Here is an 18,560-nt window from a genome sequence, read left to right as displayed (position 1 = left end):
AAGAAGCTTTATTTGCTCACCAAGTATAACTTGTGCATTGCACACCCTGTTTAAGTGCAAAGGATACAGCAGTGAGTAAGGTAGACATGGTCTCCCTGCTGTTAAGGGGATTACAGCTCTGTGAGTAATTTTTCCTTTGAGGGAAGAATCAAAAATCACTCCTTTAAGAAGGAGTGCTTGTCTGCATCTAGGTAATTTTATTTCAATTAAAAATAAACCTCAGAGGGCCTTCCCAGTGGCACAGCAGGTTGAGCGCAGTGCTGTGAAGCTGTCCGCAGTCTCTGCAGCGTGGCTTTGATCCCAGTGGGCCGGCAAGAATCTCACATGGCACGGCAGACCTCTCCTGTCTCACCCACTGCTCCCCTCAGCAGTGTTTTCAGTCGTCTGCCTGTTCTGCTCCCTGCTCTGTCTCTGGTGAATTCTCTCACCCTCCTGCGCCTCTCACCTGTACCCCAGCTCTGTATAAATAAATAAATCTTTAAAAAAAAAAGGAAAAAGAAACCTCAGAGATAATTTTAGAAAATACTTTGGGAAAACTGTATTAAAAAGTTCAATCTAAGTTTGAAACTTGGGATAATAGTTCCATTTAGGTACTAGAGATGAGTCTATTCTGTTGAAGTGAGTTTTTGTTTGAATTATATTTGAATAAAATTGACCTTAAGAGAGATTTTTCTAGCAGTATTCACAAATTTCTGTCTGATGAATGACACCTTCTTAATTCCCGATATTTAGCTACTTTTGTTTAATTGTTGAATTCTTAAGTTTGAGAAATGATAGTGCAATAATATTAACCACAAGAACTCTAATCTGGGACCTCCCTGGTGGCGCATGGGGTTAAGCACAGCACTGTGAAGCTATCCACAGCCTCTGCAGCACGAGTTCGATCTCCAGCCAACCAGAGAGGTGACCCACATGGCGCAGCAGACCTCTCCTGTCTCGCTCGCTGCTCCTCTCAGCAGTGTACTTCAGTCTGCCTGTTCTTTTCCCTACTCTGTCTCTAGTGAATCCTCTCACCCCCCACACCTCTGGCCTGTTCCCCAATTCTTGTATGCATAAATAAATCTTTTAAAAGAAAAAGAACTCTAATGTGGAGTGAAATTCTCCTTATAAATAAGGTGATTGGTGCTACTAGTTTAAAACATTTTTTTAAAGAAGGAAGAAGCTTTCAGATACATGGAAGGTTTTTGAATTAGAGAAGGCATCCATTTAGGAAGATTTAGGAAGTTATGTTTGACTGCATGTTACAGACAGGATTGACAAGAATAACTGGAATTAAGGAATCTAGGCTTGAGGTTAGAATGGTCAGAGAAGGTTTCACTGAAAAAGTAAGATTTAGATGGGGCCTTAAAAGAATCTGTAGTGGGTGAAGTGAAAGTATAGCTCGTTCGGTGATGAAAGGGTGTGGCACTGGAGATAGGTCAGATATATATAGGGAAAGGCCAATATGTAAACTGGTGGGAATGATAGAAAATCAAGGGAGGTTGACTAGGAAGTACAGCTTGGAAATTAAAATGTGAATCGCTGCTCTACTTGATATTACTAAGAGTATTTTTCAATTAATGAGGTTATATAGTCCTCTTTTTTTTTTTTTTTTTTTGGCAGTAGGTCTCGTTTAAAAAAATGCAACATTAAAAGCCAGTATGTATGAGTCTTGCGTGGTTTATAGCATCACTTAAGGAAAGACATACCAGCTTCAGAAGGAGAAACTAGGAGTAAATGTATTCGAAGACAAATCATTACAATTAGATACCAGAATGAATGCAAGTTAATGGTTCTAAAAGAAAGGGAGAAAGCCTGTTTAGGGATGGGGAAATGATTAGTAGGGTTTTAAGTAAGGTATAGATATTGCGTATTTTGGTTAAAAAAATTTTTTTTCTATTAGAAAATATGAGTTAGAAAGTTTGCTTGCTCAGTTTCCCTGAATGTACTTTGGTGGAAAAGGTGGAAATCTAACTTTTGCAGCCATATATACTTTAACATACATATATACTTTTATTTATTTATTTTTTTTTAAGATTTATTTATTTATTATTTATACAGGCACTGGGTACAGTCAGAAGCGCGGGAGGGTGAGAGAATTCACCAGAGCCAGAGCAGGGAGCAGAGCAGGCAGAGGGACCTAAGTACACTGCTGAGGGGAGCAGCGGGCGGCAGGAGAGGTCTGCGCGCCATGCGGGACCCTCCTCTGGTGGCCGGGGAGCAGCCGGGGATCGAACCGGTGCTGCAGAGGCTGCGGGCAGCTTCGCAACCCAGCGCTCAACCGCTGCGCCACCAGGGAGGCCCCATATATGCTTTTAAATAGCACATATGATAAGGCAAATTCTTTGCTGTTCTTTGACAATAAAGTTTACCTGACATTGACATTCTGGTTTTGGGTGAATAATTGAAATGATCCTGTGGCTGGCCAAAATAAGTTGTTCTCAGATTTCTAGCTGTCTAGTACCATCAGGCATTTCTCCAAAACAGCAGTTTTGAATATATGATATGACAAAAATAATAAAGAGCTAGATTATTTCAGCTGATTTATTAACTTGTGTAATGCTTTTCCAGTGGTTTTGTAAGTTGTTCATGATGCTACAGAAAGTTTAATGTCAGGTGAACTCTGGGGTCAACATTGAATTGGAAAGAAAAATGAATTGTATTGAGCTTTAAGAACATGTTTAATTTTTTAGTCCTAAGGTTCAGCATCTCTTTCTTCCCGTCTTCTGGGGTGTAGCACATAATTAGCCTCAAAGTCTCACAAGAGATAGGTGAGAGGACTGAGTTTATTAGAAACAAATTGCAGAACGAGCAAATAATAAACCATTCCATTTGAAGTTTCTAGTGTGGCTTTTATACTAATATCTGAAATTTGCTGGTTTTGATTTTTCTGATTTTGCTTTATTTAAAACTTCATGATTCTTATACAGGTTTATTGACTGGAGTAGTGGTGGACTCTGGAGATGGTGTAACTCATATTTGCCCAGTTTATGAAGGCTTTTCTCTCCCTCACCTTACCAGGAGACTGGATATTGCTGGGAGGGATATTACCAGGTATCTCATCAAGGTAAGGATAAGAAAATATCACAGAAATTAGATTTTGTAGTTGGCGTTTACTGACAACACAAAATTGAATATATCATCTCAGGATTCTGTCATTTCTTCTGCACCACCAGAGAAATGGACCAATTAGATTTGCATACATGATTTCCAAGATAATGAAAACACATAATTTCATTAAATAAATATATGTGCTATTCCTGAGAAATAGGTTAGAGAGATGTTTTAAAGATGGAAGAGACCCTAAAACTTCCTTGAATAATTTTGGCAGCCTTTTCTGCTATAAAACTTTTCTTTGAGCAGGTATATGTTAATAAGCTATATTCTTGGGCCTCCCTGGTGGCACAGGCGGTTGAGCACTGCACTGTGAAGATGTCTGCAGCCTCTGCAGTGTGTGTTCAATCCTGGCCTGCCAGCGAGAATCCCACATGGTGTGGCAGACCTCTCCTGCCGTGCCCTCTGCTCCCCTCAGCAGTGTACTTCGTCAGTCTGCCTGTTCTGTTCCCTGCTCTGTCTCTGGTGAATCCTCTCACCCTCCCGTGCATCTGGCCTGTACCCTGGTTATTGTATAAATAAATAAATCTTAAAAAAAAAAAAAATAACATGGTGAGAGAAAGAACTAACCTGTTTTTTTTTAAAAAAAAAAAAAGCTATACTCTTGATTGCATTGCCTTATTTTATCCTTTTGCATAAAATGGAGTGAGAGAATTAATGATAATCAATTTAAAAAAGGGCCTAGTGCCAAACTAATTTCTAGTAGTTTTCATGGAATATATCCATTTTTAGTGTTTATGTTGGGGACCAAGACACCTGAGGGTCTTTGGTGCCTCTCTAGATGGGTACAGGCCAGATGTGCAGGAGGGTGAGAGCATTCACCAGAGACAGAGTGCAGAACAGAACAGGCAGACTGACTGAAATACACTGCTGAGGGAAGCAGTGTGCAAGACAGGAGAGGTCTGCGGTGCCATGTGGGTAGCTCCCTGGCCGGTCAGGATCAAACCCAAACTGCAGAGGCTGCTGACAGCGTCACAGTGCTGTGCTCAACCACCTGCGCCACCAGGGAGGCCCAACAACAGAGTTTATTAGGAAGCAAAAGTACACTGCACAGGAAGGCAGTCTCAGAAAAGCTAGAGAGCTGTACTAAGGCCATCAAAGCAGTAGGGTTTTTTCCTTTCTGGGTGGCAAGGGATCCTTCTCAATTATGCATACCTTTTCATGCTTTTTGCTATGGACTGATTGGAACTACCCCTTGCATACCTGCTAGGTCTCATCTAGTCCTTGAAACAAAGGACAGTCCCAGCTGCAATGTCAGTGCAGAAATGCAGCTGTTCTCTGGGGGAGTGTGAGAGAATTTTCTATCCCTAACATTTACTATTTTAAAGTTTACTTCTGGATTTTTAATTAGTTATAATTTTCTTTAGAAAGTTGCTGAAGAAAGCTTTTAAGGCCACTACTTGGAGTCATGTGTATTTCTTTAATACAAAAAATGTTTAGAATATTGTCTGTACCAGAGTCCTGTAATTAATGTAGTCTGTCCAGGTCTTTGGCTCCCAATCAGAGACAGTGCTGCCCCCCAGAGGACATCAGTGTCTGAGACTTTTTTGGTGGGAATGCTACTGAACATCCCATACTGAACAGGGCCTCTCCCACAAGAAAAAGTTACAGGGTCAAAAATGTCAGTGGTGAAGCTATTGAAAAACAATTCTAGGGTAACAGCTGTGCAATAAATTGGGTTGCATTAAGTCTTCACCTTGACATTGGGTTCTTTTAGTCTCATTTAGAGTAATAGTAAGATTAAGTTAATGAAAATTTTATTTTCATTCTAAGCCAAAATTCTGTCTGAGGATAGCCAGGAAAGGAGTTTCCACAGGTCTTCTTTTGCACATAAACAAAGTTTAGGGGACTCATTTTTAAGTTTTCATATGAAAGTCCTATTGTATTTATTATATTTTTATTTTGTTTCTGTCAGAGGGGTTGACTTATCGAACAAATGGTATTTCCCATCTAATATGTGTCAGCATAATATTAGAAACTAGGGGTAGGGCTTCACTGGTGGCGAGCGGTTGAGTGCTGGGTTGCAAAGCTGCCCGCAGCCTCTGCAGCACTGGTTCGATCCCCGGCCACCGGAGGAGGGTCCCGCATGGCGCGCAGACCTCTCCTGCCGCCCGCTGCTCCCCTCAGCAGTGTACTTCGGTCCTTCTGCCTGCTCTGCTCTCTGCTCTAGCTCTGGTGAATTCTCTCACCCTCCCACGCTTCTGACTATACCCAGTGCTTGTATAAATAAATAAATAAAATCTTTAAAAAAAAAAAAGAAAGAAAGAAGCTAGGGGTAAAACTTTTTCTAAGACCTAGGGGTATTTCCTGAATATGGCATTGATTAAGCAAATTGCCAATTATAGGAATTCAGTACTAAAATAATATTAATAGATTTTTAAAAACCTAAAATTGACATACAACGTTGTGATATACCACATTATGATGTAATATTTGTATATACTATGAAAAGATCACATGTATCATTACTCAGTTGTAACTTTTTTCCTGCTGTGATGAGAACTTTATTAATAGACTTTGATAATCAACACTATCTAGACATTAATACTCAGGTAGTGCTTCTAAAAATAGCTTGTTTTGTGTGTTTTGGTTTTTTTAGCTTTGTTATTCATTTATTATTTAGGAACTTAATTCTGTCACTTTCTGTGAAACTGAAATATAAATCCTTTTATGGTAACTAATATCCTCATTTCTTAAATATTCAGTAAGAACTTAGGGTCTTATTTCCATTGCATTTGTTATGATGTGACACATATAATGAGCAATAACTTATGCAGACTTTAACCCATTAAGAGTTACGGTGAGCCCTGGGCTCCGAAGCTGCCCGCAGCCTCTGCAGCACCGGTTCGATCCCCGGCCACCGGCAAGGGTCCACATGGCAGGCAGACCTCTCCTGCCACCCGCTGCTCCCCTCAGCAGTGTGTTTCGTCAGTTTGCCAGTTCTGCTCCCCGCTCTGGCTCTGCTGAATTCTCTCACCCTCCCGCACTTCTGACTGTACCCCGCTTCTTGTATAAATAAATAAATCTTAAAAAAAAAGTTACGGTGAACTCACTGTTTTTTTTTTTTTTTCCCCTTGGTATTAGCTGCTTCTGTTGCGGGGATACGCCTTCAACCATTCTGCTGATTTTGAAACAGTTCGCATGATTAAAGAAAAACTGTGTTATGTTGGTTATAATATTGAGCAAGAGCAGAAACTGGCCTTAGAAACCACAGTATTAGTTGAATCTTACACAGTAAGTATTTCCAGAAATAAAATATATATGCTTTTAAAGTAGACTCAATATGATTGGTGTCTACTTAAGGAGATTTTCTTGGAGTTCATTATTTTGCTTTTAGGTTGTTGTGATATGTGTATGTGTGACCATTGATGTCTTTCTCTATTAAGATTCTATTTAATTATTTTAGGACCATATCATGTAATATAGGGCAAAAATCATAAAGTAGCTTCTCTACTTTAGGACATAATTAGATAAGAGACATTATTTTTATATTCTAGTATCTAGAATAGTGCTTTTCAATATGTGTTTTATAGAGAGTTGTTTCTTTGAGATGTTAATAGATACTTCACAAAAATTAAAATAATGGTTACAACTCTTAGAGACTCAGTTTTGCTTCTGCAGGACTTCTCAGAGTGTACCTGACTGTGAGAATGTTGTATACCTCTTTTTCTACCTAAAAGACTGGGACTCTTCAGTATTTGATAGGACTAATGTTCTAGGAAATATACGTGGGGTATCCTGGAGTATTGTTTTAATAATTCAGTAGGTGGCAGTCTTTCCCTGACTTTATGTTTTTTTAATATGATGTTCAAAACAAATGCTAACTTGACCTTACAATTAATGCTAGTAAGACTTAGAATCTAATTATAACTTACACTAGGAGAGATGATTCTACTTGGATTTTAATGTATTGCTTTCTTAAGTCTATTATATTCATTTCAATATAAAGTACTTCCATATCTCATCTTTGATCTAGTTATTACTAAAATGAAATAAACAGCAATAAAAGCAAGTATATTTAGACCAGTTGATCCATATAAGCGCTGCATATTCACAAATATGTGTAAAGGTCATTTAAAAATACTAATTATTATAAATTCTTTTGTCTAATTTTTTGAAGTTATTGATCCAAATAGTTAATAAGATCTATTTAGTAAGTTAATGATCTCCTTGTTTGCCTGAAGATTCTTTCCCAAAGCCTTCTCTACAATGTCTCTTGATTTTCAGTTTTCTGTCTACTTGATTTATTTAGTAGAAAATGGCATTAGGCAAAAGGTGAGGGAACTAGAAATGTAAGACATTTTTTATTTATTTCCTTTTAAAGAACTTGAGGTAGCTTACAAAAATATGTATAAATTAAAAACAGTATACTGATTAGTAAGTAAAGAGGTACCAGTTCAGACAAAAGATAGAGTAAGATTTGGTATGAAGAAGTCGGAACCAAAAAAGAAAAAGAAATGGGAGCCATACAGACTTAACAGTTCCTCAAGGCTGGTAAAAACCTTGAACCCCTCCTGGCCAGTGGCCAAAGCAATGAGAGAAACCCCAACATCAGAGAGACTGGTCTAAAGAGGTTTTGCTAATAACCATCTATCTTTTGAAGTTTTTCCTGTGTTTTAGGTGATTTTGTGAGGTTTTTTAAACTCACCTGGTGACTTTTGTCTGTTTTTTAAGGGTAACTGTTTTAATAGGTATCCTTTTATTTATTTATGTTAGAGATTTGATACCATTTATTTAAAAAACTGGCGTTTTCAACAAATGTGATTGCTTTACATACATCTGTAGACAGTTACAGTAAAACAGAGTTAACATTTCAAAGAACTTGCTTTGTAGCACTTTGTTGTATTGGAAAGTCAGGATTGGAATCTAAATATAAGTATTGTTAATTATGTAACTTTAAACGTTAATATAAAACTAACTCTGATATCTCATATCAACATCTATGTGCCAGCATATACAGGTGTGCTTGTTACTTAGGTCAGTCCAATGAAATTGTGAGGTAGTTTAAGACAGTTTAACTTTCTATTTAACATTTCTCATTTAATTAAATATAAGCATGATGTGACATAAGAGTGTTCTGCACAAGATCATGTTGTAATGATGCATGATCAGTTTGATTCTTCCTTTAATTAAAATTCTATTTATCCATTGTATAAAATGTAGTAAGACCTACTAATTAGGCTACAACAGAATTGCCTCCTTAAGCTTTTCTGGTCATAAAATTTTTTGGATTAATTTGACAGAAATAGTACAGATGATAAAGTGTTTTGATGGCAAAATAATAAAATTTCACAAAATATTTGGGGAAAGAAATTATTTAAATATTTAATATGTTTATATGCTATGTGATAAAATAGTCATAAAATGATAAGATGAACAACTTTTTTTAAAGATTTATGCATACAAGAACTGGGATATAGGCCAGAGGTATGGGGGGCGATGAAAGGGTGGGGAACAGGACAGGCAGCTTGACTGAAATACACTGCTGAGGGGAGCAGCAGGCGAGACAGGAGAGGACTGCTGCACCATGTGGGCCACTTCCTTGGCCGGGGATCAAACATGTGCCGCAGATAGCTTCATAGTGTTGTGTCTTAACCCTTACGCCACCAGGGAGGCCCCAAGATGAGTAGCATTGACACCACCAAAATCCAAATGCAGTGTTTGATCACTGTTGTTTGTTAATGTTTTGCTGTACATACCAGTGGAACATCACGCTCTCATTCACTGGTGACTTTTAGAAATTCCTGATATTTAGGGTCTTGGTATACCAATTTTAAGCAGAATAGTGTGAGGTAACAAGAACAATTATCTAAATGTATTTTATTTTACGGGGTTTTTTTTTTTAAGTATATTTTAGGAGATCTATATTACTGATAGTGATTTTGGTTATAGAACAGATGTGTTTAAAAGTACTCAAGTCCTAAAGAACACTAGCAAATTGTAAAAATTTTCTAATACCTGGTTATTCTTGGTTTCTAGCTCCCAGATGGCCGCATTATCAAAGTTGGTGGGGAGAGATTCGAAGCACCAGAAGCTCTATTTCAGCCTCATTTGATCAACGTGGAGGGAGTGGGTGTGGCTGAGCTGCTTTTTAACACAATACAGGCGGCTGACATTGACACAAGGTAGAAGAAATTGTGTTTTCAAATTTATCTCTCTTAAATAGATGGAGTATAAATGGAGTGACCAAGTTGTTTATTATCTAATCTTGTTTTTGAATTGATAAGGCAAAATAATTTTGGCAGGCAAAAATTCTACCACTGAACCACCCATGCCAAAATAATTTTTTGATAGGGTGACACTGGATATTGAACACCATATATCACTGTCTCAGAAGCCCCTTCCAGAATTTCATTTGAAAATAATTTAAAACTGAAAGGAAGATTATGGAGTAATAGAGCACTTCTGTATACTCATTATGCAGTTTCTCAATTTAACATTCTGCCTGCTTGCTTTATCATACTTTTTTTTTTTTAACCCCCCTTGAATTATTTGAGAATTGGTTGAATGCGTTAGTCCTCTCTACTCCTTAATAGTTTGTATTTCCTGAGAATGAAGATACTCTGTACCCATAGAGTAGCTATTTGAGTTCAGGAAATTGATTACTGATATACTTGAATCTACCATCCATATTTCAGTTTTGTCCACTCAGTCTCCCAAAGATGTCCTCTATACAGTTTTTCTCACCCCCAGTAAAAGATCATACAATGTATAACTCTCTTAGTCATCTTTTGTCTTTTACAATTCTTGTCTTTCATTTGGGTTTGAATTTTTTTTTTTTAAGATTTATTTATTTATACAAGAACTGGGGTACAGGTCAGAGGCACAGGAGGGTGAGAGGAGTCACCAGAGACAGAGTGGAGAACAGAACAGGCAGACTGACTGAAATACACTGCTGAAGAGAGCAGTGGGTGAGACAGAAAAGGTCTGTCCTGCCATGTGGGTTTCTCCCTGGCCGGCTGTAGACAGCTAGCTTCACAGTGGGATGCTCAACCTGCTGCACCACCAGGGAGGCTCTGAATGTTTTTTTAATGATTCGATGCAGGTTATGCATTTTCGGCTAGGCTAGTCCCTAAGTAATGTTTCCTCAGGTATCACGTCCAGAGGTGATGTCATACTGCTGATTTTAGTGTCAAGCTCTTAGAGCATTTTACTTTTCTATACTGTGTAATTTTTCTACTTTTCCTAGTTTATAAGTAACTTATAGGAAAATACTCTGAAACTATGTAAATCATCAAACTGCCTCCCCCCTTTTACCATCTATTGATGATTCTTGACTAAATCCATTTTTATTGTGATAGTCACAAAAATTGATTTTATAATTGTTATTCCTTCTATGCTTACTAATCAGCATTCTAGCATTGAAAGTGCTTTCCCTCCTCCCTTGTTTTGTTTGCTTGTCTATTATTAGTATGGACTCAGTTTTATTCAGTGGATTATAATTTATTACTCTATTTATGTATTTTGATGCTTGAATTGTTCCTGATTTGGCCATTGAGAGTCCTTTCAATGGACACTCAATTCTTGGCTCTTGTTCTCTGACATATCCCCATCTTTTTCTGAGCACATTTTGTTTTGTGGCAGAGAATAATCCAAGCTCACTTTTCATTTTGTTTTCTGAATAGGCAAACATTAACAGTACAGTCAAGTAAGTATAAACAGTTTAGTCAAGAGAGTATACTTACCAGTGATGATACTCTCCCTGCTCCTTGTTTCCCTCCTATAGGTAAATGGTCTCTTGGTTTCAGGTTTCTCCTTGCTTTGTTTATTTCCTTTTACACAAAAAACAGCATAGTATAAATACTTTGTACTTTGCTATTTTCATTTTATGTAGCCTAAACAATCTTTGGTCATTTCCTGGGGATTTTCTTTGTACTTTTTTACAGTTGCATAGGACTCCATTGTTAGTACATAGCATAGTTTATTTAACAAATCTTTTATGTTAGGTTATTTAGGTAGATTCCAGTATTTATGCTGAAAAGAAATGCTGTGATTAATAACCTTATGCACACTGTATTTTTATATTGTTGGCCATCTGTATTTTGAAAAAAGCTTCTGAAGGGGAAATTGTTGGGCCCAAGGGTGAGTGCATGTAGTTTGGTTATGGCTAAATTCCCCTCTGTGGAAGTTGTACCCACATTTCCACCAGCAGTCTAGGTGTCCCCACAGCTTGTTCTCAGTCAGGTGAATATCTCACTGTTTGTAATTTCATGCCAGTGTGATGAAGAGTGAAAAAAGATACCTTCTTATAGTTGTAATTTGCATTTGCCTTAAGAGTTAAGTTGATCATATTTTTTTATGTTTCAGTCCATTTTGTTTATTTTTAGTGAGCTGTTATTGGTTTTTCCTCATTCTATAGAAGTTTTGTCATTTTTTTCCCTGCAGTTTCTGAAAATTCTTTAACTTTCTGTGATAATCTGTGCAGTCATTGTCTCCTGTTTTGTCATTTGTCTCTAACATGTTTTTGGCCCTACAAAAATTTGTTTTTATTTAGTTCTATAAAAAGCTACATAATCTTTTCTTTTGTTGCCCCTAGAATTTGAATCTTAGAACGCCCTCCTCTATATACAGGTTATTGAGGAATTCACTCAGAAGCTTTTTGTAAAGCAGTGTTTGCTTACTTATTTGTTTAACCCTGAATTAAACACCCACTAATTTTGGTGGAATGGCTGAGATAATAATGGAAATTTTTAAAAATAGCAGTTGGCTTATCACAATCTATAAATCTAATGGAAGTTGACAAAATCTAATCTGGTCTTTGTGGTAGAATCTTACAGTAGGGATAAGGTAGATGCTTTGTCCCTTGGTTTACTAATCATTAATAGCAAAAGTGCATTTAAAAGTCCATGCCCTTTAGTGGTTATTAAAGGTTTGGCATTCCTAAAGCACTGAAGTTCAGTACCCTCTCTACAGAGCAGGCATTGAAAATAGTACAGTTCAGATTTTGCTTTGTGTAGCCTGCGTATTGAAAGCATATATATAAATGCCCATGGGTACATAGCTTATGTAATCATACTTGAACTACTTGGCTTTTGCTATACTCATGCAAACTTCTGCAATTAAATACAGAAATACTGCTTTTCTGGAAGCAAGATTTACAGTAGCCCGAGCCATTGGAACCTGGAAGTCTGTGAAAGTCTGGAAGGCAGCTTGAATAAGACCAAAAATGGATGTGACTCAGCTTCTGAACTATACTATGAGAAGAGTTCCTCAGACTTAGATTTCATTACTTTACTACATACGCAATTATTTTAGATTTGAGTATCATAGCTATCAGCATGTTAAGAAAGAAAGGTCTGCTATAAGGAGCAAACATCTAACCAAAAATAACAGTGGGCAGCTCAAGGTAAAGGAACAAGAGGAAAATTACAAAAGGCAAATGGAAAATTAAAAGCAGGATCTCAAATCAAAGTAGAATATGGTTGATTAAACATCCACATCTCAGTAGCTTTCAGGAAGCCCTGTGGTAACTCATTACAAGTATTGGAGGTTTGTTATGTAAAAACTTGGTTGTTGGGGCCTCCCCGGTGGTGCAGTGGTTGAGTGCTGGGTTGCAAGGCTGCCCACAGCCTCTGCAGCGCCGGTTCGATCCCCGGCTGCTCCCCGGTCACCAGAGGAGGGTCCCACATGGCACGCAGACCTTTCCTGCCGCTCGCTGCTACCCTCAGCCATGTACTTCGGTCCTTCTGCCTGCTCTGCTCCCTGCTCTGGCTCTGGTGAATTCTCTCACCCTCCCGCACTTCTGACTGTACCCAGTGCTTGTATAAATAATAAATCTTAAAAAAAAAAAAAAAAGTGACACTATTTAAAAAAAAAAAACTTGGTTGTTGGTAAAACAATCGGTTACATTTGCAAGAAAGTGTCATGTGCTTTAAAAGTACTTTCATTGAATTATAATACTTTTATATGAAAAGAGGATTTGTTATCTAACATTGTAATAACATTCAGTCCTCTGATTACATACTGAATTTTCTTTACTTCTGCCAGCAGCTGGTCAGATTGACACAAGTAATAGTTAAGTACCTCTGAGATACACTTTTCCTAATCTGAAACCTCATGAATACCTATTATGTTTTTTTTAGATCTGAATTCTATAAGCACATTGTGCTTTCTGGAGGGTCTACTATGTATCCTGGTCTGCCATCAAGGTTGGAACGAGAACTCAAACAACTTTATTTAGAACGAGTTTTAAAGGGAGATGTGGAAAAACTTTCTGTAAGTAACAATAATTCAACTGTAACCATACTTTAAAAACCCTGCAAGGTAGTTTATGAATCTTGACTACCACCAGAGGGAGCAAGAAGTCTTCCTAAATAAATGCCTAGTGTAGCAAAAAAAAAAAAAAAAAAAAAAAAAAAAAAAAAAAAAAAAAAACACATCCTTGAAGAGCTAGGAAGGAGTAAATGGTTCAAGGTAAGCGCTGTCCCAGGATGATTGTAATGCCTGGTTGGCTCTGTATTCAGTAGGTGGAGGCAGCTAGTTCCAGGGTCAGCAGGTCTGGTTCATCTCTAACAACCTGAATTCAGTGTGCCTCTGAGTACCTGGAAGAACCTTCTATACCATGCAGAGATAGATGCCCACTTGGGGTATTTTAAGCTTGTTGGCTTTCCAACTAGACTTTGGGGCAGTTCTTGAACTATCTCATATTTCTAAATTTAAGTAGTTTTTTGGCTCTTTCTTAAATTATCTTAACTCCCCAGTCAGATGTAAAACATCATGTCTCCAGTTGTTTGCATTCCCCATCAACTACCATAGCTCTTTAAACAGACTTTCATTGGTAGTTATGGGTGTATAGGGTATAAAGAAAAGTTAGAGTAGCTGGTAGATCTTTGGCAGTGATTTTTTTACTGTGAACTCAACCAAGAATCATTTACTTTTGAGTTAATCTCAGTTTTGTATCTCTGACTTAGACCAACTGTTAGATAATGAATTTTCAAACTACAGAGGACTCTATGTATTATAGACAGTAATGTTACAGCTTATATATGTGACTTAAATTGAATGGACCTAATACATTTAACAAATTAGGAAAATGAAAAGCAGTGTTGTCTTAAGTACCTCTCTCATTTGTCTCACTTTATTCAATTACACATATAGCTTAGTCATTTATTTATTCAGCAAATATTTTTGGCACTCTTGGGTATCAGATAGTGCTGTAGGACTAGGGACACAACAGTGATGAACAAAACAAAATCCCTGTTTTAGTCTATAAATAATATGTCAGTAGTAATAAGCATTATGATGAAAAGTAAAGAAAGTGTGAGCTGATAAAGCCTCTCTAATGAGGTAACTTGAGCAGAAGTGAGGGATTGAAGGAGAAAGTGAGTCAGGTAACTGGGGAAGAATTTTCTGAAAGGCAGAAACTGCAAACACAACAGACCTGTGTAGTTACAAGAATACAGGTGTGGCTGGCTGACTGGAGCAAAGGAAGCCAGGAGGTGAGGTGGCAGAGGTATTAGGGACACAGGTCTTATTTAGCCACAGGAATGAGTTTGACTTTGCTCCAAGTGAAATGTAAGGTCTTGAGAGGGTTTTGAGCAAAGAAATTACAGAATCTTACTTGTTTTTAAAGAATCATCGGATGTGGTAACTTGATGGGGGGGAGGGGGAAAGCAAAGATGGTATAGAAAGACCCCTGAGGCTCTGAGAACAGGGTGGGGGTGCTAGACGCTTAAAATAGAGGAGACGGCATCAAATGATTTGTCCTGGAGAGTGGAAGAGAGAAATGTGTGGATTGCTGAGCAGCATTAAGGGGTTCGGTTGAGGTAAGTGCTATATTAAAGCAGGATGTTTAGTTTCTCTGGTGTTTTATTCAGTTGCTTGAGGGGTGAGGTTAAAGTAAAAAAATAATATCTGAGTTGATGTCTTACCAAGAGGCATGAGAGGGAGCGGACAGTATCTGAGGATAATATCAGGAAATAGTAGGGAGCATTAGTACTCTTTTGTATGAGATGAAGTAACTTGGAAATCAGAGCTGACTTGAGCAAGGAGGAGTTCTAGGTGGTATGGTCTGATAGCATGAGTTTCAGAGGTGCTGTGGAGTTTCGGAAAGAGGGAGAAAAAAGCAGCAGTGAGGAACAAGATTTCTGTCTCCAGACCCCCAGATGAGGAAGGTACTTTTAGAGAGAGGGAAAATGGCAGCCAGTTAAGAAAGCTGCAGGAGCAGCAGTGTCTTCAGGGACCAGCCAGGCTTCCCTTAGAGCCGGGCAAACTACATCCCTGTGCCAAAAATTGGCTGTTTTTGCAAAGTTTTATTAGAACATAGTCAGGCCATTTTTCTTTATATAATGTCACCTGTTGTCTGGGACTGTCTTCTAGTTACACCATGTATCAAGTGGTTGCTAGAGACACCTACATATCCTCAAGTATTTTGTTTGGCCCTTTACAAAAGTTGCTGGTTTGCCTAAGAGCAAAAAAGTAACTAGAGTAACTAAAATAGTAGAATAACCTGAGAATTGAGTAATAAGAAAATTGGCATGTTTCTATGTCATTTTGTCAGATCCCTATAGTTTATTATGTGACATAAAGACAAATAATTTAGAATGACAAGGTTACTGAGTTTTTTTTCCAGGATTTGTGGCACTAAATAAAACTATGCCACATAGTGTTTCTCTTTCAGTTGACTGACCGTACAGATTGAGGTGTACCCTTATTAGAGAATTAATAGTGGTTATGGACTCTCTAATTTTATTTTGCTTACTGTGTTCATTCTTTCTAATATCTCCATGATTTATTTTGACCATATTTGGACTTATTTTGAGAATATTTCTTTTGACTATGAGACAACAAGGAAGTGAGTTTTGCTTCTAAGAAAAGAGCTTAACCTTCCTCCGTTGCACAGACCCGGAATCACAGCAGTGTTAGACCTTGAAGAATTGTAAAAGTCTTCTTATCCAAATGCTTGATTGACAGCACCTGCTATTTGTCAGGCCTCTGGTTCTCAGGCGCTCAGTAGAGAGATCAGGAAATTTATCATTCAGATCAGGACACTTTTGAGAGTGACAGAGGCTGCTGTTAATGATGGAGCAACAGATGTGAATCAGAACTGTTCTGATCACACTGTGATGAATGCGTGCTCTAGCTCTGAGCTTTGTGCAAAATGACAAAATGTCCTTGTAGCTCAGATACCAAAGGTGGCTGTCTTGCTTACACCACAGGACTTTTGTGAGAACTCAACAAGAGAATATATGAAAAAGTCATGGCACCCGAAAGTCCTCTGCACATTGTAACATTTTATTATCTCCTCTTTTCCCTTTAGAAATTTAAGATCCGCATTGAAGACCCACCCCGCAGAAAGCACATGGTATTCCTGGGTGGTGCAGTTCTGGCCGATATCATGAAAGACAAAGACAACTTTTGGATGACCCGGCAAGAATACCAAGAAAAGGGTGTCCGTGTGCTAGAGAAACTTGGTGTGACTGTTCGATAAATTCCCAGGCTTGTCTCATCACACCTCTGTGCTTTTTTTTTTCCTTTATTGCCAATCTTTGAACTCATTTAACTCCTGAACATGGAGGCGACTTCTTTATGCCCTTTGACTGGAAAGGTCAGGTTTTTTTCTGGTGTCTTAGGGAAGCTTTGTTAAATTTTCGTTAACGTGGGTAAGTGGGTAATTCAATCACTTCCCTGCAAACGGGATGAGAAGGCAAAGGGTCCTGTCTGCTGCGTTGTTTCTTCTAAATAGGCATTTAGATCGTTCCTGTAGGCTTCATATTTTCACTTTACTTCTCTAATGCTGCTAGTTTTAGTCTTTAGCACACTAGGTGGTATGCCTTTACTAGCATAAGGAAAAAAACCTTAACAGAAGCTTTTACATATTATTGGGGTGAGGGTATAAGGGATGGGTGGGCGAGCCCTTTACTGTAGTGTGGCATTTTCAGCAGTTACTGCTACAGCTTTTTAAGTACCTTAAAGCTTCTCATATTAACATTTTAGGGCAATGTTAGGCTCAGAACTAAAGTGTTGTGGGTGGGTTTTTGTGTGGGGAGGGGGGTGGTCTTTTGGTTTTGATTTTTTTCATTTGTGAGCTTTTCTAAAAGCTCTGGGGTACATAAGATGAACTTTATTTACAGTACTTTGATTTGGCAGATTTTCTTTTACTTACGGTCTGCCTGGAACTTTTTCCATATGGTATAAAAAGCAAGTGTAGTATTCTATTATCATGTGACTTAGGGTTTTATTTGTTTTTTTTTAAATCAACCAGGCTAGCTGGGACTAGACTCCCTAGACTCTATCAATGGAGAAGTAACATTTACAAAATGCTTTTGGATATTCAAATTACAGATTAAAAAAATGCTTAAGAGCTGGTATTTTCTAAGTGCTTCCATTTATATCAGAAGCATTAAGGTAACCCAGTGCCAAGTACTATTCTTGCAAATGATTCTTTTATATACTGGCCAGTACTTATTTAATAAAAACAAGTAAATACATAGAATAATTACTGGCAGTAGGTTATAATTGTTGGTTTAAAAATAATATTGAAATATGGGACTTGTTGCCAGTTAGGTAATTTCTGTTAGTTTTTTTTTGAAACCTGAAAATGGAGTAAAACTTGACTTTAAAATGTTGGCAAGAAATCAAGATTTAAATTTGTATTTGTACCCAAAAATTGATCATAACACCTACTAAATCTCAGCCATCTTATGCTTGAAAAAGAGTTGTTGGCATTTTGTAAATGTTAGCAGACTTTCCTCCCTGTGTCAGAAGATCATATTTATGAATCCTGCTGGTATTGCATGGTATCTGAGAAATTATCAAATAGTGCTCAGACGTGAGTTCTTGCTAAATTTGAAAAATAAAGCACTATGAAATTGTACGAAAGTACAATTGCAGATTCTGTACAAAACGCGGATTCTGGGGAAAAATATTTTCTCTTCATTTCAAAATATTCTTTACTGATGGCTTTGAAAAAAGCAGCTTCCTTTTGAGGGTGACTAAAATTGGAGAAATTGTGAGAAAACTTAAAAATCTAAGCAGCAGCCGAAGGTTAATTTTAATTATACAGCTTCTGTTCATATTAAGTTGGGTTTTTCTTTTGTCTGTTTCACCTCAATTTGAACCAATAAATTTACCTGCATGCTGGACATGCTTCAGTACACATGAATAGCCTATTAAGACGTCTCATAGGCTTTAGGAACATGGATGTCAGAGTCACCTGAGAATTCTAAAGTGTCTAAATCATGTTCTTATAAATCCCCCCACCATTTGAGCACTAGACTTGTTAAAGGACACACATGGACCTACTACCTATTCCTTTCAGGTAGATGGATTGACTCCAGGTCTTTGGTCATGATTTTTAATATATGAGGGAAGAAACAAAGAAAGAATGTAGTCAGACTCTTTAAATAAAACAATGAAAGAACATTTGTCATTTGTCCCATGAATGTAGAATTTGTTTTTAATCTCATAATCTGCTAGCAAACATGGTGTATTGAGATATATAGATATCTATATATAGCATAACTTTA

General features: G+C 37.6%; 1 protein-coding gene across 2 annotated transcripts in view; it reads left to right on the top strand.

Annotated features, from left to right (window-relative positions):
* ACTR2 (actin related protein 2) overlaps positions 1 to 16,522 on the top strand; it is a gene marked incomplete at its 3' end in the record, with an annotated part of 34,927 nt that extends 18,405 nt beyond the window's left edge. For both annotated transcript variants that reach the window (XM_084235477.1, XM_084235478.1), the window contains 5 exons: positions 2,910 to 3,046; positions 6,178 to 6,327; positions 9,073 to 9,218; positions 13,176 to 13,308; positions 16,352 to 16,522. In XM_084235477.1, the coding sequence (XP_084091603.1) occupies positions 2,910 to 3,046; positions 6,178 to 6,327; positions 9,073 to 9,218; positions 13,176 to 13,308; positions 16,352 to 16,522 (737 nt within the window). The remainder of the gene's footprint in view (positions 1 to 2,909; positions 3,047 to 6,177; positions 6,328 to 9,072; positions 9,219 to 13,175; positions 13,309 to 16,351) is intronic.
* Positions 16,523 to 18,560: the final 2,038 nt, after the last annotated feature.

The sequence above is a fragment of the Talpa europaea genome, assembly GCF_964194135.1.
Source record: "Talpa europaea genome assembly, chromosome: 6".
Lineage (NCBI taxonomy): Eukaryota > Metazoa > Chordata > Mammalia > Eulipotyphla > Talpidae > Talpa > Talpa europaea.
This window is presented reverse-complemented; position numbering and strand designations above follow the sequence as displayed.